Raw genomic sequence first — 16,046 nt, 5'->3', positions numbered from 1 at the left:
CTTAATTTGTGAGATTATTAACAGAATTGTCAGATAATAGTATTTATGTCCAGACAGAAAAGATGGGTGTTGGAGTTCCTGTCGTGGCACAGTGGTTAACGAATCCGACTAGGAACCATGAGGTTGTGGGTTCGAGCCCTGGCCGTGCTCAGCGGGTTGAGGATCCGGCGTTGCCGTGAGCTGAGGTGTAGGTCGCAGAAATGGCTCAGATCCCACATTGCTGTGGCTCTGGTGTAGGCCGGCGGCTACAGCTCTGATTCAACTCCTAGCCTGGGAACCTCCATATGCTGCGGGAGCGGCCCAAGAAATGGCAAAAAGACAAAAAAAAAAAAAAAAAAGATAAGTGTTAAGTTGTTATAAAGCACTTCCACTGTCCTAGAAGAAAATCAAGATGGTTTCTTTTTTTGCTAAGAGAATAAAACTATCAATGTGAAGCAGTGAATATTAACTTACTGTGGTAATCATTTCCCACTATATACATATATCAAACCAACAGGTATCTGTAAAACTAATAGAACAAAAAACAGAATGTATATAAAACTCAGTAGAGAAGTTCCTGTTGTGGCTCAGGAGAAATGAATCTGACTAGTATCCATGATGATGTGGGTTTGATCTCTGGCCTTGCTCAGTGGTTCGGGGATCCGGCACTGCTATGAGCTATAGTGTAAGTCGCAGACATGGCTCGGATCATGCATTGCTATGGCTATGGCATAGGCCAGCAGCTGTAGCTCTGATTCAACCCCTAGCCTGGGAACGTCCATATGCCGCAAATGCGGCCCTAGAAAGCAAAAAAAAAAAACCCCAAAAAACCCCCAAAAACCAAAAAACAACCCCCCCCCCAAAACCCACCCAAAACAAACAGAAAACAACTCAGGAGAGGAGAGAAAAGAATTATGAAGGAATTAAAATGGACAATAGGAGTTCCCTGGTGGCCTAAGGGGTTAAGGATTTGGTGTTGTCACTGCTGTGGCTCAGGTCGCTGCTATAGCACAGGTTTGACCCCCGGCCCAGGAACTTCTTCATGCTGCAGGCATGGCCAAAGAAAGAAAGAAAATAGACAGCAGTTAAAAAAACTTCAGCCAAGTCAAAAAAATAGTTTATTCATTAAAAAAAACAACAAAAAATAAAACGAGGACAAACATCAACAAAAAAATAAGACTGTAGAAACAAGTCCAAATAGATTAAAGATCACAGTAAATGTAAATGGATAAAATTCACCAAAGAAGAGATCTACGTATTAGATTAAAAAATAAAGAAATTTCAGTTAGCTATATGTTGTTTAAGATATACCTAAAGTACAAATACACAGAAATGAACAAAGTAAAAATATGCCAGGCAAAAACTACCCAAAGAAAACCTGATATACCTCTATTAATATCAAATGAAAGATACCTGAAGTATAAAAAACTTAATTTGCAATTGATTGGATAAAAAAATAGAGTTCAGTGGGGGGAAAAAATGTATACATGTAAGAATAACTTGATCCCCATGTTGTACAGCGGGGCGGGGTGGGGGGAAGAGTTCAACCCACCAGGAAGATTTTGAACATGAAAAAACATCTAATATAATAAGGTAGCTTCAAAATATGTGAAATAAACTAACTGAACAATCAGAGAAGTGGACAAAGCCACCATGAGGATAGGAGAGCTCAATAAATCAAGCATACCAAAAGCAGCCAAAAAAAGCAGAGGGGAAAAGGCGGAACTATTTTTCAGATCAACAAGTCGATCTAATCAACACCAAATTCTGTGTTGAGTAGACAGTACACTTACAATTCATTATCATTATTTCAAAAAAGCAGGTCTCAGTAAATTTGAAATGTTAGTGGTAATTATACCAATAACCAATAACAGCAGCAATTAAGTACATTTATATAGGGCTTCCTAATTGCCGGGCATTATTTTTTACTATTAAGTTACAGTGCAGGAATTTGAACCCCAATATTGGGGCTTCACTGTCTGTAACAACGGACATTATTATATGTAATATAATATATATTCTATACCTGATGGCACAGGTATCATCATTATTATATATAGGTACAGGTATCATATTATCATTATAATACATAGCAGGCACACGTATCACATAGCATGCCTCTGATAACATCGTATTAAAAATTCATAACAAAAATATGAAACCCCTACATACTCAAAATTTAAAAAAAAAAAAAAAAGCTTCAAAAAAACCTTCTAGGACAAAGGAGAAATCACAAAAAAAATAAAAAATTTCAGGAGTTCCCATCATGCTCAGTGGTAATGAACCAGACTGGGATCCATAAGGATGCAGGTTCAATCAATCCCTGGCCTCGCTCAGGTGTTGCTGTGAGCTGTGGTGTAGGTCAGACGTAGCTTGCTTGGATCCCATGTAGCTGTGGCTGTGGTGTAGGGCTCCAATTCAACCCCTGGGAACTTCATATGCCACAGGTTTTGGCCCTGGAAAAAAAAAATTCAAACCGAGTGATAATAAAAACAGTACGTAAGACATATAGGTAAATGCTGTCCAAAAAAATGAAATAGTGCCAATATATAACATGAAAAGTAAAGGTTTCTACATTCAAATCTTGGCTTCCTGCCCAAAATAAGATTTTAATTTGAAAAAATGAAATCACAATATACATTATCATATTTTGCTTTTTCTTTCACTGAATATCTCGAGCATCTTTCCAAACTACACCAACAAATCCACCTCTTTCTTTTAAAAAAGCCCCATCATGGAGTTCCTGCTGTGGCTCAGTGGAAACTGACTGATTAGTATCCATGAGGATGAGGGTTCAATCCCTGGCCGTGAGCTGTGGTGTAGGTCAGACACAGCCTGGACCTGTCATTGCTATGGCTGTGGCGGAGGCTGGCAGCTATTGCTCTGACTGTCCCCTAGTCTGGGACCTTACCTTTTCTATTTTTTTCTTTTAGTTTAGGTTATCCTATTTTATACTTTACTTGAAATCTGAGCTATATGTATTCTTCTGACTGAATCTGGGATGTAAAAATATATGATACACTATTAATTTTATTCAAGTTAAAATAATTAAACCGAAGGTAACAAAAAATCTTGTGAATTATCTAATTTAGTTTTATCTTTTATTATAAATGTGCAACTTCTTTCATGTTATGAAAATACTTATTTGAGCATATTTTTTTAAATGCCTATATTATTTTTCTTTTTTAAAAAAATGGAATGAATTTTATTATATTTATAGTTGTACGACAATCACTACAACCCAATTTTACAGCATTTTCATGCCTAACCCCCAGCCCATTCCTCCCCCCCCCCAACCTATCTCCTTTGGAAATCATAAGTTTTTCAAAGTCTGAGAGTCAGTATCTGTTCTGTTAAGAAGTTCATTGTATCCTTTTTTTAGATTCCACATATAAGTGATAGCATATGATGCTGGTGTCTGTCTGACTAATTTCACTTAGAATAACTTCTAGGTCCATCTATGCTACTGCAAATGCCATTATTTCATTCCTTTTTATGGCTGAGCAATACTCCATTGTGTACATGTACCACATTTTCTTTATCCACTCCTTTGCTGATGGGGCATTTAAGTTGCTTCCATGGCTTGGCTACTGCACATAGTGCTGCAAAGACCACTGAATACATGTATCTTTTCAAGTCATGTTTTTTTCTGGATAGATGCCCAGGAGTAGGATTGCTGGATCAAATGGTAATTCCATTTTTACTTTTTTGAGGAATCTCCATACTGTTTTCCAAAGTGGTTCCAATTTACACTCCCACCAACAGTGTAACAGGGCTCCCTTTTTCTCCATACTTTCTCCAGAATTTATTGTTCGCACACTTTTTGATGATGGCCATTCTGGCTGGTATAAGGTTGTACCGCATAGTGGTTTTGGTTTGCACTTCTCTAATAATGAGTGATGTTGAACATGTTTTAAGGTGTTTTTTTTGGCCATCTGTATGTCTTCCTTGAATTGTCTCTTTAGCTCTTCTGCCCATTTTCGGATGGGGCTGTTTGTTTTTTGGTATTGAGGTGCAGGAGGTGTTTACATATTTTGGAGAGTAATCCCTTGTCAGTCATTTTATTTGCAAATATTTTCTCCCAATCTGTGGGTTGTCTTTTGCACAAAAGAAAATGAACTTTCATTTACTTCTCGGCCATTAAGTCAAACTTTAACATACTATACCTTCTTTTTTGATAGTTAATTTTTCCTAGCTGTGTTATGAAAGAAATTCTTGGCCATATATAACTTCTTTTTTTTTGTCTTTTTTTGCTATTTCTTTGGGCCGCTCCTGTGGCATATGGAGGTTTCCAGACTAGGGGTTGAATCGGAGGCTATAGCCACTGGCCTATGCCAGAGCCACAGCAACTCGGGATCCGAGCCGCGTCTGCAACCTACACCACAGCTCACGGCAATGCCAGATCGTTAACCCAACCTCATGGTTCCTAGTCGGATTCGTTAACCACTGCGCCACGACGGGAACTCCGCCAATAACTTCTTAATTTTGTAACTCCACATGTCAACTGCAACTGAATGAAGATAAGTTGTGACTAACTGAATTTAGTAGAATATTAGCTCCATAAGGAAGAAATTTTGTTTTGTTCCCCATCATATCTCTTGGGCCCTAAACCTGTGTTTGGCATATTAGTTTACCTTAAGTATTTATTTATACAAATGAGTATTTTTATTCTCTTGGCAGTGGAAGTAATGATCAGAGGACATGTTCAGCTTATGACAGATATTGTCTCTAAGAAAAATGGAGCAATTTATAAACCTAGACTCAAACCAGATTTTTACAAAGAACTTATCTGAAAATATTCTTACTCTTAATAATTTAGAAGGATATGGATTATATAAAGGAATATAAAAGAACACTCCTTTACAATTTTATTGGCATTGCTGCACTATCATTTTACCTTCTACAGCTGCTGTAATGTCTGCCATTCCAATTCTTGAATCTTTACATGTGCAGCACTCTTTTCTCTTTGGAGGCTTTTTTTAGAATTTCCTCATTATCCTAGATATTTTGAAATTTCAAAAGAATCTGCCTTGGAATAGGTTTCTTTATGTTCATGTTTCTCGACATCAGTTATGTACTTTGAGTATAATCTGCTGCTTTCAATTCTATAGAACATTTGTGTATTCTCTCATCATTTACCTCCCTTTCAATTACTGGTCTTTCTTTCTGATACTCCTACTATTTAAGACACTGTACAGCCTGGATTGGTGTTTCTACCTTCTTATCTCCTCTCTTCTTTTGAATCTCTCCTTTGACCTGGGAGAAGCTGTTCTGGTAAATTTCTTCAACTTTAAGGATTTCCATTATAATTTTTTATTTCGTCTATCACATAATTTAACAGCCTTGAATGCTTTAATTTTCTGATTTTTTTCTTTTTTTTTTGGTCTTTTTGCTATTTCGTGGGCCGCTCCTGCGGCATATGGAGGTTCCTAGGCTAGGGGTTGAATCGGAGCTGTAGCCACCGGCCTATGCCAGAGCCACAACAACGTGGGATCCGAGCCGCGTCTGCAACCTACACCCCAGCTCACGGCAACGCCGGATCGTCAACCCACTGAGCAAGGGCAGGGACCGAACCCGCAACCTCATGGTTCCTAGTCGGATTCGTTAACCACTGCGCCACCACGGGAACTCCTTTTTTTTTTTTTTTTGACCGCACCTGTGTCACAAAGAACTTCCCAGGTCAGGGATCAAACCCATGCTACAGCAATGACTTCAGCCACAGCAGTGACAATGTGGATCTTTAACCCACTAGGCTACCAGGGAATACCAATTTTCTGATTTTTATTTTTAATTTTTTTCTATTTTGGCCGCCACCACAGCATATGGAATTCCCAAGTCAGGGATTAAATCCAAACTGGAGCTTTGATCTGCACCACAGCTGCAGCAACACCAGATTCTTAATCCACTACACTGGGCTGGGGATCGAATCCGGACTCCAGAGAAACAAGCCAGATCATTAACTCAATGAGCCAGAGTGGAAATTCTATTTTAATTTTAAAAACAGTATTCTATTCTTTCATTATTGCAATATCGTCTTTTCTTTCTTTCTGCAAGTTTACAGTTTTTAAAGTTAGGAGTTCCTGTCGTGGTGCAGTGGAAATGAATCTGACTAGGAACCATGAGGTTGCGGGTTCCATCCCTGGCCTTGCTCAGTGGGTTAAGGATCTGGTGTTGCCGTGAGCTGTGGTGTAGGTCGAAGACGCAGTTCGGACCTGGCATCACTGTGGCTCTGACGTAGGCTGGCGGCTACAGTTCCAATTAGACCCCTAGCCTGGGAACCTCCATATGCTGCAGGGGGCAGCCCTAAAAGGACAAAAAAACAATAAATAAATAAATAATTAATTAAATAATTTTTTGTTTAAAGTTTTGTCCTTCTTTTTTTTTTTTTTTTTTTTTTCCCCTGCGTCTGTATTACAGCTTCTGTCTCTCATGATTCAGGTGTTCTTCAAAGGTGATTCTTAGTGATCACAAGTAAGAGAAAGGCACTAAAAAGGCTGACTGAAAATTTGGGGTTCATCGTGTAGATTATGACCTCTACAGAAGTGTAATCAAGATCATCTGTTTATCTGGCAATCTATAAATCTGCATGTAGATTGTTTCTGAAGCCGTTCAACTTCTTTAGGTATCAATCCCCCAAACTCTTGTTGGGATATAGGTGGGGAGGGGGAACAAAGTAGTGGAGGTAGAAATATGCCTCGCTACTAACATTCTAGCAGGAGGATCACCATTCAGTAATTGTATTTTACTTGATTTCCCTGATTCCAGGACACTTCCTCATTATCTGTCCTCTGCTATCTGTGTCCTCTCTGAATGTGAAGTCCATATGGTTTAATCTCACCTCGAAATAAACCTCTTGTCTAGGGTGAGGCAACAAGCTGCTTCTAATTAACTTTCAAAGAAGGTTCTTCTTTTCAACCCTATGCTTCATCTTTCTCTACTATGATACATGATATTGAAGTAGGAGGTATACGGGCCTCTGGGCCGAGAAGAGCTGGGATTTGTTAGGCTGAGTAAACTGGGCCTTGGTTCTCTTTGACATCTCAGGGAGAAAGTTAATGGCAGGAGTTCAGCTCTGCTGCAGTAAAAAGATAACACGGCCACATCAATCTCTCCTGGGGTCAAGGAGACCTCCCCAACTATACAGGTACAGAAAGGCTCTGAAGATTCAAAAACAGAGGGTAGGCCAGGCCATGATAAATCCTGTTAGACATCCCATAACCCTCTGCCCTGGAATCCCTCTTGGCCAAAAGATGCACAGGCATATCAGGGAGGGCCCTGAGTCTGGTCAGGTGTGAGAAATAAAACAAGATAATTGCCAAAGGAGAACAAAGACCGGGAACCTATATAAGTGTCAAATCACTTCTCTGGCACGCTCCTCATTCAAGGGGACTCCCACACCTGCACTCCCCTTTTGAGTGCGTGTTACTGTCCCTCCTTCTGTCTTAACAGGTAACTGCCCTGTGTGCTCTCCCAAATGTTGCACTGTGTCTCTAACAAACTTTGTTTTTATAGTCTTTGCCTCCTTGAAACATTCTTATTTTCAACAAAGGCAAGGATCAGGGCAATTCTGCTTTTAGCCTCCAGCTGGTCTAGTGGCTAGGATTCCTGGTTTTCATCTAGTCTGCCCAGGTTTAATTCCTGAGCAGGGAATTAAGATCTCACTTCAAGACATCACTCACAGCTGTCTCCCCGAGATCAGTATCTCCAATTCTGAAACTGTTCCGGTGTTCTACAGCCTTAGCTGGCTTGCTTCTTACTGGCATCTGCTTCTCAGCTCTGTGAAAAACTCCATCCAGTTTTCATCTTTCAAAATCTGTTGATACTGCCTGACCATCTGTTTTCTCCTTGTTTTCTTGATCCTTATGGGTTTAATCTTATTTCCATATTCTCACTTTTGTGGGATTTTAGAGGGAGCAGGAAAGAGGGTTCAGTTTGCCATGTTTAATTAATTCTAAGTCCTTCTATCTTTCTGTACACATTAGAGATAAAATGTAAATAATACTGGAAAAAACCCTCTGTCAGAAAGAGAAATAAACCACAAAAGGGTTGATAACAGATCTTATTCTAAAATGAAGTTTGAAAGACAGGATACGAAGAAATGAAGAGAGTCAGAGTAGTGAACAGGAAGTAGCAATTAAGCCAAGCAGTTGATGAATTTCAAACACAGTTGACAATTTAAGGTGTGAGACCTTTGTAAGGTAACTTACTTGTATGGAGCCTGTCAGACCTTGGGAATGACTTCTTCCCCAGGCCTAGCAAAGGATTATCCACTTTAACTGAAGAAGAAAAGCTAGAGTTTGAGTTCTGAGGGCTGCTTGACTGTCCGTCAGACTGCTTTCCTTCCCATATTGCTAGAGGAAAAAAAATATATAAAAAAAGGGTGAGCCTGAGGTTATAGATAGAAATCAATCAATCAATCAGACAAACAATTAAATCAGCCAATGCTAACCCAAGGGAGTTATGTATGAAGCAACGTGACCCTGCAAATGTGTTTTAAATTAGGTGCCAAAAAATATGAGTTCCAGAGTTCCCGTCGTGGTGCAGAGGAAACGAATCTGACTAGGAAACATGAGTTCAAGGATTCGATCCCTGGCCTTGCTCAGTGGGTTAAGGATTGGCATTGCCGTGAGCTGTGGCGTAGGTTGCAGATGCAGCTCGGATTCTGCGTGGCTGTGGCTGTGATGCAGGCCAGAATTAGACCCCTAGCCTGGGAACCTCCATGTGCTGTGGGTGCAGCCCTAAAAAAAAAAAAAAAAAAGCAATCAATCAACCAACCAATCAATCAATAAATAGGAGTTCCCATTGTGGCTCGGCAGGTTAAGAACCCAATTAGTATCCATGAGGATGTAGGTTCAAGCCCTGGTCTCACTCAGTGGGTTAAGAATCTGGTGTTGCCACAAGCTGCGGATCCCGCATTGCTGTGGCTGTGGTATAGGCCTGTAGCTATAGCTCCAATTTGACCCCTAGCCTGGGAACTTCCATATGCTGTGGGGGACAGTCCTAAGAGGGAAAAAAAAAAAAAAAAAAAGGAGTTGAAAAATAAAATAAATCTCTTTCCTCCTCCCAGCACATTATTTGCTTCTGGTGGTAAATTTCCTTCCTAACAAATATGCAAGGTTCTGCAGAAACAGTTTAAATCCAGCAAACCCATATAATCAGCTGGCATCAAAAAGAACTGTGTAATGAAATACAAAGTCTGTATCTAGACCAGTTTAGATTCAAAACAAAACAAGCAACAACAATAAAAAATCCAAAGGCCGGGAGTTTCTGTCATGGCGCAGCGGAAACGAATCTGACTAGGAACCGTGAGGTTTCAGGTTTGATCCCTGGCCTCACTCAGTGGGTTAAGCATCTGGCATTCCCGTGGCTCTGGCGTAGGCCGGCAGCAACAGCTCCGATTAGACCCCTAGGCCTGGGAACCTCCATATGCCACAGGGGCGGCTCTGAAAGGACAAAAGACAAAAAAAAAAAAAAAAAAAGCCAAAAGCCCAAAGATATGTCCACTGGAAACTCAAAAGGTAGCATATATACTTAGGAAAACCCATTATTCTTAATGGAGGGACCTGGTGAAGAATTCAGTTTGAACATCTTGGAAACATCTACTTTTAAGACTACTAATTAGAGGTTTCCAAATACTATTACGTTAGACATATTGGAAGTTAGTCATTCATCTTATTCTAAATGCAAATCCCAATGATTTCTTTTTTAATAACCACATGATTTCTTTATATATAAGTTTTCCCATTTATCCTAGATGTATTTATATTGATGATCTGGGAGTATAAGGATCATGTAAATACTGTGATTTAAAAATAAGCTACACACATGCAAAGTTGGTATATACAAAATACTGGAAACGGAAACTTCCACAGAAAAGATAATGAATATGCCTACCAGGCTTGGCCGGTATGGAGTCACTGGCTGCTTTGACAGTCTTCAGAGAGAGGTGCTGGTTGGAGGAGATGGACATGCTTGGCCTGCATTGCTGCTGCTGCTGCTTTTTCTGTTGTTGCTGTTTTAGAGCCTATAAAGAGAAAACTGACTGTAAGAAATAAAACAAATCAGTTTTTAGTTAATAAAAAATAAATGACTTCTTTTTAAGTGGTAAGGAGCTTGCTGATTATCCAATTTCTTTGAAATCTATCAAAGTAAACAAAAACCTAAATTAAACTAATTAAATACAGGTCTAAATGATCCCCCTAGGAGTTTGGATATATTTTTTTAAAAACCAATGTTCTCCTTTACGTAAATGTGAGAAATCATCATTAATATTTTTTAGAAATCACCAACACACGATGGTCTTCTCATACTTGCAATAACAAAGAATTAGATGTTTTCAAACATTTTGAAAACAGATTTCTAAGCCCAATACCAGGAACAGTTCCATTTGTATCAACTTTATGTAGATATGTAAATATTTAGCTTATGTATGTTTCAGGGTTGCTCCATTTGAACAAAGAGTTGTAAATAACTACCTGAGGCTGATCTTGTTAAGAGCAGTAAGATTTGGCCCAATGACCAAAGAAATCTCAGCAATGCATAGTAATGCAGTAAACTGAAGGGAAGGAAGATCAGAAAACACTGGTTCCAAGAACAGTATGGTTCCTTCCGGCTATTTCAGAATATTTTAACTTCTCTGATGTTCTTAGTTTATAGAATATACTAAACTATTTAGAATGAGCAGAAAGACAAACAGCTTCCTAGATTTCAATCATAAAGATATATAAAGGCAACTTCTTAACTCAAGAGTTAAAAAAAGGGGGGGTTCCCATCGTGGCGCAGTGGAAACAAATGTGACTAGTAACCGCGAGGTTTTGGGTTCGATCCCTGACCTGGCTCAGTGGGTTAAAGATCTGGTGTTGCCGTGAGCTATGGTGTAGGTCGCAGACACAGCTCGGATCCTGCATTGCTGTGGCTCTGGTGTAGGCCAGAAGCTGTAGCTCTGATTCGACCCCTAGCCTGGGAACCTCCATATGTGTTGAGTGGGGCCCTAAAAAGCAAAAAAAAAAAAAAGGAAGGAAAGAAAAAAAAGACAAAGAAACTGAGGCAGGAAACAGCTGGGCTCCAGGATAGACGTTTACCACCAGCCCCCTTAGAGAGCTGTATTATACCTATCTATATATGAAGTATAGATTACTTCAAGATAGACATAATAACAGGCACTAGGCAAAAAAGGCACAAGGCCAAAAACACAAACAAATAACAAAGACCCCTCAGTGTGGTAAAGGATGATTTATATTGAGGTACGTTTTCTGACCTAATACTATGAAAAACATGTATTGGAGGCAAGACCTTACTTTACATACCAACAATCTAATTTATAAAATACAGAGGGGTATATATGCCATGAAATTAGCAAACAAGTTTTAAGAAAATACTTGTCTTTTTCCTGTGGAAAAGAAGCATTTTTTACTTCTTAAACTCTTGCAAAGAATGTATAAAAATACAAGCACCGCAGAAAACCCAGGCAGGCAGTAATTAATCTTATCAATTTTCTGACATCTTTTAATAAAAGCACTTCTGGTTTAAACACTTTAAGACCTACATAATTACTAAAATTTTAATTATATAGTTATGACATGAATACATTTTTACCATTTAATTCAAACATAAAGCTAAATTCTTTTTTTTGGTCTTTTTAGGGCCATACCCTCCACACATGGAAGTTCCCAGGCTAGGGGTCAGATCGGAGCTGTAGCTGCTGGCCTTTACTATAACACAGCCACAGCAACAAAGAATCCTTAACCCACTGAGTGAGGCCAGGAATCAGACCTGCGGCCATCCTCATGAATACTAGTGAGCTTCATTACCACTGAACCCTGACGGGAACTCTAAACTCTCTTTTTGACTATACTCAGTGTTGTTCCCCAATCCTCAGAGATAACTACAGTCATCACTTCACTTTTTCTTACTGAGCTTTGTTTTCCACACTTATATGTATGTGTTTGTGTGTATATATTCATGTTTCTATTAAAAATATACTATTTTTCTGGGTATATATGTTTTTATGAATGGTGTCTTGCCCTGTTTTAACACAATTAATTTTAATGATTAAACATTACAGTGTAGTGATGTTTCCATCTCTATACATAAAGAACAACTTCATTACAAAGTAGACACTTAATCTTGTGTAACTGTCTAGCATATGGATATGTCACTATTTATTAAGGAATTCTGGAGTTCCTTTCGTGGCTCAGTGGTTAACGAATCTGACTAGGAACCATGAGGTTGCAGGTTTGATACCTGGTCTTGCTCAGTGGGTTAACGATCCCATGTTGCTGTGAGCTGTGGTGTAGGTCGCAGACGAGGTTCGGATCCTGCATTGCTGTGGCTGTGGCGTAGGCTGGCAGCTGTATCTCTGATTTGACCCCTAGCCTGGGAACCTCCATATGCTGCAGGTGTGACCCTAAAAAGCAAAAAAAAAAAAAAAAGTAATTCCCATATATATGGCTACTTGCCATTTTTTGCTATTACAAACTTTAATGCAGACATTTTTCTGTGTATGTACATATGTACAGATGTATGAATACATGCTTTTTCTAAGATAAATCCCTAAATATTTAACTGCTTAGTCATGGGGCATGTGTATTTAAAAATTTTTTAATTATAAAATTTGTCTCTAAAGTGGCTATAATAATTCCTATTCCACCTGCAAACTACAAGCAGCCATTTCCCTATATATTTGCCAATGCTTGATTTTTTGTTGTTGTTATTGTTGTTGTTGTTGTTGTTGTTGCTATTTCTTGGGCCGCTCCAGCGGCATATGGAGGTTCCCAGGCTAGGGGTCAAATCGGAGCTGTAGCCGCCGGCCTACGCCAGAGCCACAGCAACGTGGGATCCGAGCTGCGTCTGCAACCTACACCACAGCTCACGGCAACGCCGGATCGTTAACCCACTGAGCAAGGGCAGGGACCGAACCCGCAACCTCATGGTTCCTAGTCGGATTCATTAACCACTGCGCCACGACGGGAACTCCTAATGCTTGATTTTATAATTAAGCTCTTGTTACATGCTGCAATCTGAGGATTAAATATTCTGTGTCCTAAATTATTTGGTGAATTTAAATTTATTGATAATGTGCATTTCAAAAAATCAAAAGCTAGCTATTTGAAAAGCCAAGTAATACTGAGAAAGAAGAAAGGAACACTAAGGAACAAAAGAGAAACATAAAAAATACCATGCACAACTTTATACCAATATTTGAAAAAAATCAAGTGAAATGGATCATTTTCTAAGAAAAAGAAGTTTCTAAAATTGTCACAAAACAGAAAATCAAGAGACCAGAATTAGTAGATGAAACTGAAATGCTAGGAAAACAATTTTAAAAGGTGAGATTTGCAGAACTTTCAGGGAAAAAAAAAAATCACTTTTATGATAGAAATTATCTATCATAGAAAAATATGGGGAACTACACATCTTATTTTATGATGCTAAGAACAATCCTGATTCCAAAATTGTACAAGGATAGTACGCAAAAATAACAAAATTCAAGCTAAAATTTAAAAAAAGAAAATTCTGGAACATATTAAATATATGTAATAGGGAGTTTCTATTGTGGCTCAGCAGAAACCAATCCAACTAATATTCACAAGGATGCTGGTTCAATCCCTGGCCTCACTCAGTGGGTTAAGGATCCAGTGTTGCTGTGAGCTGCGGTATAGGTCACAGACAGGGTTCAGATGCAGAGTTGCTGTGGCTATGGCCAGCAGCTACAGCTCCAATTTGACCCCTGGCCTGGGAACTTCCAAATCTCACAAGTGTGGCCCTAAAAAGCAAAAAAGAAAAAAGAAAGTAACAAACATGTAGAGATTATTTCAGAGCGCTAACCACAGATTAACATTAACATTAGAACGTCTATCCATGGAATTCTGTGTATTGATTGATTTCAAAAGAAAAGCCATCTAATCATCTCAATAAATTCTGAAGAAATCAACCTGAAAATTCAATACTTATTCATAATTAAACACACACACACACCTCACACTAAACTGGAAACTAATGAGGAACTTTACATATGTGATAAAAAGAATATCTACTACAAACCTGTAACACAGAGGTGCATAAATTATTAAATACAAATTGGGAAACCGCACAAAATTTCTACTTAATGTCCTTTTAGAAATTTTCCCTGACTGCCAGAATCCTGCATTTCTAATGCAGGAGATAATACTTCTGATAAACAGGATGGCATGATTACCTGCTTTAGTGCCTTCTTGCTGTGCTTCTGTGACGGAGAAATGACTTTACCTGCTGGAATGGTGGGTGATGGGCACCCTGACTGGGGAGAAGACGGCTGTGACAGTCTAGACGATACTAGGGGGAGGAAAATGACAGTGAGAACTTTAGTTATCAGAGTTGCCATCAAGCACCATTCATTCCCCAATCATATGCTGCTACCTGTATTAAGAACTGTGACCCAACACTTTTGGGAAGAATCTTCATTTTTGGAGTTCTACTGTGAACAGCCTCCCTTTTCAGAATATTTCCTCAGAAAGCTCTAATGAAGGATGAGAGGATGGGAAGGGATGGGTGTTAGTATTCATTACTTGTCATTCAATAGAATTGCTTGAAGAAGCAGGAAGCAGAATATTAATTGTGAGTCAAGACTCTAGAGCCCGTTGGACAGTACGCATATTCTTTTTTGTCTTTTTGCCATTTCTTGGGCCTCTCCCGCAGCATATGGAGGTTCCCAGGCTAGGGGTCCAATCGGAGCTGTAGCCGCCGGCCTGTGCCACAGCCACAGCAACGCAGGGATCCGAGCCACGTCTGCGACCTACACCACAGCTCACGGCAACGTCAGACCCTTCACCCACTGAGCGAGGTCAGGGATCAAACCTGCAACCTCATCGTTCCTAGTCGGATTCGTAAACCACTGAGCCACGACGGGAACTCCAGGACAGTATGTATATTCTTAAGGTAAATCTAGTAACAACATGATCCTGTGGAAGAGTTTGGATTAACAGACTGGGTTCCAGTTTTACCTATCTTTAAAATGAAGGCAATAAGGCCATTCCACCTTGTTCTACCACAGCTTTAATTCTTATATTCCTTATCTTTTTCATCAACAGTTTTAAGTCTACCCATGTGAAAGGGTGATTTAGGGTTTCTCTGATGGAATCGGTACAGGTTTGCACAGGATGCAACCACTCTCTACTTCATCACTAACGGTATCATACTCATCAGAGCGTAGCCAAATCTCAGTCTTGTGTGAATGAGGATTTTCCCTTCAAGAGCCTGTATCTCTTGTAATAAATGGCAGTTACAGCTTTATGTTCTGTAAAGTTTGACAGTGTATTATTTATAAGAGATAAAGAAATTGCTGATTCAGATCCCTTAATAATAAAATAATCATGATTGCTAGCGATGACTTTGGAGGAGTCCATGTTTACTAATGCCTTTTCTTTTCATAGCAGTTGGAAAGAAAAGGCCTGGATAACAAAATGGCATTGTATGGTATAGCCAATGAGCTTTAAGAACCAATATGAAGTATCCTCATATGAGTTTTTTGGTAACTCTATGTTTAAACTTTTTTAGCAATTGCTAAACTGATTTCCAAGGTGGCTGCACCATTTTTACAAATCTACCCAAAATGCATAAGAGTTCCAAATTTCTCCATATCCTTGTCAACATTTGCTATTGCTGCCTTTTTGATTTCACCAATGTTTTTAAAAGGAGGTTATGAAAATAAAAGTTAAAAATATTTAACTATGTTTACTTTCTAATGGTCTGTGGAAATCTGAGAATATATATTTCGTCACCTGTCCCAACTACTGTCTGAAAAGGAACATAAACAAATAAACCAAAATTACTCCATAGAGGATATAAGAATTCTACTTTGTAGCCTGGAAAAGAGACAATAAAGCTATCTGAAACTACCAGGGCAAACTGTTTAGAATGTTTCCCTTTAAGGCACTAGCTCTTTCTAACAAATGACTCTATAAACATATCTCATAGCCAACTGAAATAATCAAGACAATTCCAGGACCCACCAAAGAGGAACATCTCCTAGAGTTGACTTAATGCCAAGAACTGGTCTCATAACTTCAATGAAACTTAAACTTTTAAAT

General features: G+C 39.0%; 1 protein-coding gene across 2 annotated transcripts in view; it reads right to left on the bottom strand.

The window, feature by feature from the left end:
- Positions 1-16,046, bottom strand: part of ASXL2 (ASXL transcriptional regulator 2) — a 141,176-nt gene that overhangs the window by 24,949 nt on the left and 100,181 nt on the right. For both annotated transcript variants that reach the window (XM_047782485.1, XM_047782484.1), the window contains 3 exons: positions 14,177-14,292; positions 9,874-10,003; positions 8,187-8,330 (listed from right to left, as the gene is read on the bottom strand). In XM_047782485.1, the coding sequence (XP_047638441.1) occupies positions 8,187-8,330; positions 9,874-10,003; positions 14,177-14,292 (390 nt within the window). The remainder of the gene's footprint in view (positions 1-8,186; positions 8,331-9,873; positions 10,004-14,176; positions 14,293-16,046) is intronic.

Source organism: Phacochoerus africanus, chromosome 5 (assembly GCF_016906955.1).
Source record: "Phacochoerus africanus isolate WHEZ1 chromosome 5, ROS_Pafr_v1, whole genome shotgun sequence".
NCBI lineage: Eukaryota > Metazoa > Chordata > Mammalia > Artiodactyla > Suidae > Phacochoerus > Phacochoerus africanus.
The sequence above is the reverse complement of the archived record's forward strand: the minus strand, read 5'-3'. Positions and strand labels throughout refer to the sequence as shown.